Source organism: Pezoporus flaviventris, unplaced genomic scaffold (genome assembly GCF_033815535.1).
Source record: "Pezoporus flaviventris isolate CSIRO_AGI_PZ_B2104156 unplaced genomic scaffold, CSIRO_AGI_Pfla_v1 ptg000063l, whole genome shotgun sequence".
Classification (NCBI taxonomy): Eukaryota; Metazoa; Chordata; class Aves; order Psittaciformes; family Psittacidae; genus Pezoporus; species Pezoporus flaviventris.
Window position 1 is genome coordinate 9,513,263 of NW_026892611.1, and position 8,597 is coordinate 9,521,859.

Sequence of the window (8,597 nt, forward strand, 5' to 3'; positions counted from 1 at the left end):
ACTGTGGTGTGTAAATTGTGATGTTTCATGTGACGATAATAGCAAGTGCCCCCGAAACATTTTCTTTCCAGGCTATGACATTAGCATTGCTGATGGATGAATACCCTTGGCCAACCGCTCTTAGGTAGATGTCTATTAGGAGTAAATGCTGTTCTTGCAGAGGGCATCACAGTGGGTAAAGCTTCTAGAGCAGACACACATACAGGTCTGAATGTATGTGTGTGAAAGCTAGAGCATGTCGTAGTTGCAGGAGAAGGAAAGGAGGAGGCTTCCAGAGAGACAACCATGGGTTTTGTCACTCTGGTTCTGAATCAGTCACGACGTACCCACCATCATCATCAGTGTTAGCTCCTTTGGAGAATTCCCAGATACTGACTGTAGTGGTTTGCTAGGAATGGTGAGGAAGGCTATCTCTTTCTTCCAATATCAGCACCAGTCTCATAAAGATAATAAAATGGTGGGGTTTTCTTCTGGTGAGCCTTGTCTAGGTTGTTCTGCAGCATTTGTTTCGGTGCTGATATTGCTGATTTGTAAGCTCCATTTCTGCTCTCTAGAACACAGCCTGCATTTGAATGGCTTGGTTAAGAGCTGAAAACATGAAATACTTGCCTTTATGTATAAATACTGATGGTATATCCAGGCTCCAGTGAGCCACACACTGAAGTCCTGACTGGTGTGGCTTTCATTAGGGTTTCCATGGGAATGACAGTCCCCTCTGGCTAAATATAAATGAGAGCTGTGCCTATCAGTTTGAATCAGCCTTTCTCTTTGATCTAAACCACAGCCTATCGGAAGGAGCGGGGTTCTGCAGTGTGGAGTCGTTCCTACTCTCATGTTGGGACTTAGTGAAGCCTTGTTGTTTGGATGTGTTTAGCCTAGTGATGAAGAGCAGTGAGGACTGCCAGCTCCTCAGTCCACTGCACATGAGTCACAGGTTTAATGCTGCAGCCTGTTGTGGGGCGAGACAGGAAATCCAGAGCTGACTCAGCTGCAGGCCAAGGCCATGGCTGTAGGTGGACAAAACGTCCTCATGTTCTGGTCATCTCTTCGTAGGGAAGTGGGGAAAATGGAGATTGCTAACCAGCATCCCTTGACTTCCTGAACCATCTTCCTTTGGTGCCGTTTGCAAGCCAGGGAGTGCAACTGTGAGCGAGGCTTTAGAGCAGCCCCATTTCCATTGTGTGTACTTGTTTTCCCCCCCGTTTGGAATGTCTTCCAGTTTGATCTCGGAAGCAAACAGCTCTTAAGAAGTATCCTCTAGAGAGAAGACAGCAGCTTGCCAATTTGTTGCCTGGTTGGCCAGGTAGTGGGAAGCTTGCTGTGCCTGTTGGGGTGTTTGAGGGCATTTCTCACTTGCTCTGTCTCCAAACAGCGTTGGTTCAGGATTAATGTTATGCTGTGTAAGACTGGAAGTTGTGGAGCGACAAACTCTGAGGTGAGGCAGTAGTGAGGGGGCAGTCATTGCAGAAATTCACAATCATCACAGTGACAGCCCTGCTGAGTGGTGGGGCTCTTCTGCACTCATATATGAAGACATAAAGTCTGTATGTATATTAGTATGGAATAGAATAGTCTCTTCCAGTTGGAAGGGACCCACACCAATCACCAAGTCCAAATAGGAAAGGATTATCCCACTGATTTTATTCATTTATATATATCTTTTTTCCCCAGTGCAATAGATGAAAAGCAAATTAATGGCTAAATGGTATGAAAATAATAAAGCAACCTGGAGGCTTATCCATCCCTCCAGGAGCTGGGGATTGTGGATGTGTGTGTACAGCTGTGTGGGAAGGATTTGGGCGTCTGATCTCACACAGTGTCTGTGCTGAGTGACTCAAGGTCTGACACACAGTGCTTGGGGGAAATTGCTAGTAATACAGCTGTACTGTTATAATATATATATATCTGAGATGATATATAATACATCTGATACCGTTATAGTGGTATCTGTGTGTCTTGAAGATGAAAGCAAATGTATGAACTTCCCTGTTACCTGAAAATCACACCAAATTGTATGTGGAACAAAGGGATCGGTATGTGTAAGACAGGGTAAGAAGGAGATGCTGACGCTCCCGAGTGGCCATTTCAGCATCACTGCAAGGTAAGTTGTTAACATTCTCACACCGACTGTAGTCGCGTTGTCTCGATGAACTGTATCACATCTGACAGAGCTTTCCTTCGACAGCACAGCACCGTGGGATCAGTTGTTCAAGTGGGATGCTCCTGTTTGTGGCATTGATACATGTTTTGTATGTAATTAATACGGTAGCAGGTCAGAAAAATTGCGTTATGGGGCATTTGTTGAGTTGAATTGTAGTTAAAGGGATTTTATATAGTATATATTATATAAGTGAGGGTGCTAAAATGCGAAACAACAGATTTATCACATGTAAGCCTCAAGTTTGACGTGGTAGCGAGTGACTCCCGGTGTAGTTCATCATCCTGTTTTTCTAAAAGCATAGTGAATGGCTTACACAGGACTTACTTAAGCTTGAAATGTATGAGTTACATAGTTTTACCTTTTAATGCAAACAAGGTGGGAGTGTTGAGCACAGAGCAAGCTCGGTACTAGTCATACAGCTTCAGCCGGCCAAGCCTCGTCAATAAAGTCAGCTTTTAGAACCAGATTGTGCTCAGTTCAGGTAGATCTGGTTAGATCCTAATTACCCAATTACCCTAATTACTCAATTAGATCCTAATGACCCAAAAGAATCTTTCCCCCTTAACAAGTTCTTTACCGTTTCAAACAGCACTGAATGCTGGCTTTAAGTTACCTCTTGTTTCCTGTTTTCCAGGTCTATAAAGGTGAATTTCAGCTCCCTGACTTTCTTAAAGAAGTGCCACAGGTACAGTATTGGGTTAATTTGCTTTTTGCAGGTGTAGTGGCAAGTTAGTGTGCAACCAGTCTGTATAAAGCACTCCTTCATACATGTGATTGTGATTGATCACAGAATAGCTCACCCGTGAGATGGCATCTGCAGTGCTCTTGCACCAGCAGCCCCAACCCTGTTGTGAGTTCAAGTGTAACTCCTGTGTGCTTATAAACCTGAGCTGAATAAATACTGCTGTGAAACTCAAGGACTCTCTTTTGTGTAGACCAGACCACAAAGTTTGTTCTTTGTAGAGAAGCTTTATCTTTTGTTGCCTTGCATGGAAAGGCTTAAAGCAAATACAGACCAGGCAGCAGTCTTTAAAGAAAGAAATGCTACTGTAGGAGACAAACCAAGCAAAACCAGTTCAGCCATGGCTAGTGATGGTGTAATAATCAAGTGAACTGTTGAACTTTGGATTCCAGGGGTGCCCCATCCCTGGCAGTGTTCAAGGCCAGGTTGGACACAGGGGCTTGGAGCAAGCTGCTCTAGTGGAAGGTGTCCCTGCACATGGCAGGGGGTTTGGAACTGGATGAGCTTTAAGGTGCCCTCCAACCCAGACCACTCTGTGAAGGTATTTACAGTTCCTAATCTGGCACCTTTCAAATGCTCTGAATTGTCACCAGCTCCCTAAGGGACCTTTGCAACAGCGGCTGACAAAGCAAAATCCTTACCATGGAGCTCTCCAGCTGCAGGATCCCCTGATGCCTTCCCCCAGCTGTGTGAGTGCGGGAGGCGTGCTTCCAGCCTCATGCCCTTCCCTCATGTAGCATCATGGAAGGGTTTGGGGCTGTAATCACAAACCCATTTACAGGCACAGGTACTGGAAGGTACTGGAGCACAGGAGATGGACTTGTTCTGCGGAGCTGCCTGGTGGAGCGCTCCCCTTCAGTGTACTGAGGGGTTTCTCTGTGCGTTTCATTTTATTCCCCTCTTCAGTTTGTAATGACATCAGTGCTCCCTCCCTTGCAGATGTAAGCTCCACTAATCCAGCCGTGAAAAATCAGAGCAGATGATCCAGACAAGGAGCAAATCCTTTCACTTCCCTTGTCAGGGAAATAACAAGTATTTGTGTTTTATTGCTTAAAGGAACCATTTTATAGGAATAAGAAACAATTGGTTTTGTTTTCTTGGGTAAGAGCTGCTCAACGAGCCTCATAAAAATACCAGTTTTTGTAGGCTGTATAATTGATGGTAAATGTCTAAATGCCATCTAAAGCGCTCTCCACATTGTGCTTGGATAGAAGCAGCAGGAAGTGGTTCATCTGTCACTGTCTCATATAAAGCTGAGTAGAAAAATACTTGGGTTTTTTTTGTTGTTTTGGGGTTTTTTCAACTCCTTGTGCATATACAGGAGCACCACAGGTGCTGCAATTAGGAGAGAAAGCATTGCTAGGGGCACTCTGCCTCCAGCCTTGTCTCTCTGCTTGCAGTACTTTGTATTTCCACTTGATTTCCCATCCTTTCTCATAGCCCACAAGTTTATTTCAAATGTAGGTGTAAGCAGCCTATCAAAACTAAAAAGATTTGCAATGCCTTTGCTTTACAAAGGAACAAACCCCCCCAACAATAAAGCCACCTGATGGGCTTCCAATCCCCAGTGTTAGGAAAGGGTTCTTTGACTGGTGTGAGCTGTAGGGATTGAAGAACACACAGGAGCACCTACCACATGCAAAGAGGTTTTTACTTACTCAGTTCATTAAAACGAAACTGAATTGATTAAAAAGGAAAATTGGTTTCTTCTGTTCCAGCCAAAGAAGACAGTAGAAGGGAAGTCTCGTGGCAAGATAAAATGAACATGGATCAGTGAAGTCGAATAGCTGTAGTGTCTGTCTCATGTTTTCAGAATGTAACTTTATGCTGTGGACACCAGTTCTTTCTGATAAAGCTTTGTGTGATCTCTTACGTGGGCTTTGCTCTTTATACTGGATGTTTGCCTGCTCTCACCCTTTGAACAGTCAGTGCTCATGCTTTGCAAGCCGTGCTCAGCTAATAGAAAACCATTAAGAACCTGGCACCACGCAGCTAAATGTGCTGTTGCTCACAGCGTTGTTCACTCTCCACTCTGTGCAGCTTAACGGCAAGGCAGCTGTTTAAATGTGTGCTGCTTGGAAGTGATGGTTGTCAGCAAATTGTACTGGGAAAGCGGGCTGCAGTCATTTGTAATGCTTCCAAATGCAGTCATCGTGGTTGGTTGAAGGTTATCCACCTACAGCGTTGCAGCTGAAGTTGCAGCAGGCCGGCTGCAAGGACAGGCTATGCCAGAACAGGAGATGAAGTATTGCTGAGGAGTTGGGGGCAGTCAGGGAGATGAGCTGTCTTTAACGTTGAGCACACTGTTCAGATAGTGTGCGAGCAAAATAAAAGAGCTTATGGGCTGCCTACAGGATCCATTGGTTAAATTACACTGTTTGTATTTGCCACTTATCTTGTGATACAGCACAAGAACTTGGTCCACTGCTAGTAGTGAACGTCCTCTTCCAATCCGTATGCGAGGGAGGCTTCAAAACGGGACTCGGCTACATTTCAGGAGGTGGATTTTTACAGTTGGCTGGGTGTGCTTGCAGCACTGACCAAGCTCTGAGCAGATTTATCCAAAGGTCATCTAAAGAGCAAAAATAAGCTTTGTAAAATAGGAAGAGAGTAGTGCTTAAGCCATAAAACTCGACACTGGAACTGATGCTGACAGTGACGCTCTTTACTATTATACTAAAGATCAAATTAACTAAAGCTCAAATGTAACTAAAGAGCCAGAGGGTTTTGAGTACAAACACTGGTGCTGGTGATAATATTTTTTTCCTCTAATATAAAATAGCTAATTTCATGTTATTATTTACCTGACAGACTGAACCTATGGAATAGAAGCTACCATGGATGTTCCTTGCACAGCAGGTAATAAGAGCTTGCAGTCCTGCTCATTTGCTGCTCTTGATGCAGTTCAGGTGATTTTCTTTAAGCTGTGTAGCTCCATATAAGCTGCTGGGGTACAGAACCCAGAGATACGGATCTTGGTTCAGAACTGGGGAGAGTAACATTAAGGTAAGTTCAGGTGGTGAGAGCTACAGCAGCATAGCCTGTGTGCTTTATGCTTCACACTGCAGTTCTACACGGCTCATCACAACACAGTGGTGAAACCTTCAAGGTGCCTCTTAACCAGCTTTGGCTTTCATTTTTAAATTGTCCTTTATGGATAGAGGAAGCTGCTAAAGAGGAGCTGATTTGTGTAAGGTGCTTTCAGAATGTCCCAGAGCCAGCATTGGCAATAACCTGCATTTTCGTTGCTGAAATAAAGGCAGCAAGATTGGGCAGAGCACGTGGGAGATTCCAGGCTAGTTAGTGACTGAATGGTGCAAGAGTCACTGTATTAAAGCAGGGTTTTTACTTGTCCACTGTGCTACCAAATGTTTGAACTTGACAACAAAAGGTGGTAAAATGGGCACAATGCATCCAGTTTTAAGTATAGCCAAAAGCAACATGCCATGCAGATACCATCCAGCATTGATATTTAATAGGTGGCCATAAATATAGCAGTCTATAGACCTAAATATAGCCCAAAGCATCATCCCAATTAGAAATAATGGATATAAAAGTTCTCTAAAGCCTAACTGCAGGCATTCATTCTGGAATCAATAGAGAACCCATAGGCTTGTTGTGTAATCAATGTTAAAATGACTAAACCATCTACTTCACTTTGCCACTTTGCTCTTTGACAAATGTATTTAGAACTACAATATTCCCATCTAAAGCTGCTGTGCAGTTTCCAAGAAACCACTTTAACTTCCCAGCAGTAACTACCAGTGGTACATTCTCATGAGAGACACACTTTCAGCCTGTAGATGCAGCCCACTTCCACATGTATTTTGAGTGTAAGTGCAAATTCATGAGATATATTCATATATATACATGAATATATTATATCTAAATATGCTTGAAAAGCAGCCAGATTCCTTACAGGAACGTTTTAGTGGCTGTGACTTTACCTACTGAAAGAGCAGCGATTACTCATAAAGCTGCAGCCTTTCTAATTAGGGAAGGGTGTCAGGGATATAAACCAGACTATCAATCTATCCTCTATCAATCACACTGAAAGCTCAAACATAACTTTCTTTCTCTTTAGAAAAGACGCAGCCTTTGCACTGGAGGTGCTGCCACCAGGACGGTCCCGCTGCCATCAGGGACACGCGCTGCTCGGGGCCTGCTTTCCTCTCGGTGTTCTCCTCCCTTTCTTTCATACTGTTTTTGTTCAAGATGTTGCTGTTGTGGCCCATGTAAACCTGCTCCACAGAACTCACCAATGGTAAAGTAGAACCGTGTTACAGTCACACCACTCGGGGGTTTTCGGTTGAGAAGATTCCAAGCAATGCTTGTCTCAAGTTGCTATTGTCTTCATGACAAACCTTCGGCTTCAGCTGTTTGCTTTCCTGCATCAATTTGGTTTTTCATGTGTGAAGCTTTCAAAAGAGTGGTCTGTGCTTGTCCTAACACGTTTCTGGTGGAACTGTTGTTTTATTCACGTGTGGAAACTGTTAAATATCTTTTATTTAAAACAAAGGAGTTGATAATTCCCTGTACAATTATAATTCAATGATCTTTTGTATTTTATTTTTCAAAATAAATGCTTTAAATGTGATTTTGTTTGCCTCAGAATACAGAATATTGGTGCATTACTCAGATGCAAGATACGCTCGAAGGGCCTGGGTTTGGATTTAAGGTTTGCGGTTGAATGTGGATGTTTGCTTTTAGTGGATGGGAGATGAGGAAAAAGTAAATTAGAGTATCCAATGGAGAAGTGTAATGTGAGACCTGGTTATTACAGGAAAAATCAGGTCAGTTTTAGCTTCCCGAGTTTGTTCCTCAAAGGCAAATCAGTTCAGACAGGTGGTGCTGGTGTGAAGCAGCTGCTGCAACCCTGCTGTGGCACGTGTACCCTAAAGGGATGACTGACAGATGCTCAGTGTGGAACAGGATTAAGCAAAGTAAGGTTTTGGGAAGGGTTTTTGAGTCTCAGTTTCTGCTCACCTCAGTGGCTCTTGGCATCGTGAAGGTGGCCTTGTCCTCCTGCACGCATTGGTAAGAGTTCTCTCCACCGTGCTTGCGTTTCCACACATTTTGCCTGTTACAAATTCGAGCAGGTTTTGGTTTTCTCTCGTTTGTTGCCACAGCTGCCGTTTGAGCTCGTTAACCTCTGCTTTAACACCAGCACTGCCTGAGAGAGACCTGTAAGTGCGTGCCTAGAGGGGGTAAATTCGTTTTACGCTCGGTACAGAGTCACCTCATCTCCACCACCCACAGATGATGCTCGCAAAAGCAAACCCGGAGCCTCCCCTGGTGCCGGCAGCGGGAAGCGCTGCCCATCGCTCTCCCCCTCGAAAACGCTCCGCCGCTGCCCCCCGGCGGCCCTAGTGGGATCTGCCAAAGCACCTTAACCCTGGGCCAGGCTCACGCAGAAGCTTCGAGCTCGCGTTGTTGGGGGGAGAGGGGAAATAAGTGCGTTTGTCAGTGCGAAATAACTCACTGGTAGCAGCGACTGTCTTAATTCAGTTTGTCATCAAGCCCCCAGCACGGTGCAGGCTGCACACTCCTCCTGCTTGCTGCATAGTGACTCAAATCACGTATTAACTACAGCAAACCACAGGGAGAGGTCTGCGTGTTCCCCAGGCCACATTTACTCACCATACACTTACCTCCGTGGCGTCACGCAGCCTGCAGCCACAGCATCGCACCAGA

The 8,597-nt window shown here is 44.6% G+C and overlaps 1 protein-coding gene across 9 annotated transcripts in view; it reads left to right on the forward strand.

Annotated features, from left to right (window-relative positions):
* TPST1 (tyrosylprotein sulfotransferase 1) overlaps positions 1 to 7,500 on the forward strand; it is a 49,999-nt gene extending 42,499 nt beyond the window's left edge. For 6 of the 9 annotated variants that reach the window (XR_009746439.1, XR_009746436.1, XR_009746437.1 and 3 more), the window contains exons 4-7: positions 2,796 to 2,846; positions 4,622 to 4,697; positions 5,715 to 5,762; positions 6,988 to 7,500. Coding sequence is in view for 2 of the 9 variants with exons in the window: in XM_061470499.1 (XP_061326483.1) it covers positions 2,796 to 2,846; positions 4,622 to 4,638; positions 5,713 to 5,719 (75 nt within the window). In the remaining 7 variants the exon portion in view is untranslated. Of the gene's footprint in view, positions 1 to 2,795; positions 2,847 to 4,621; positions 4,720 to 5,712; positions 5,763 to 6,987 lie in introns of all 9 variants that reach the window. The other 3 variants (XR_009746435.1, XM_061470499.1, XM_061470500.1) reach the window with 3 other exon arrangements.
* The last annotated feature ends 1,097 nt before the right edge of the window (positions 7,501 to 8,597 follow it).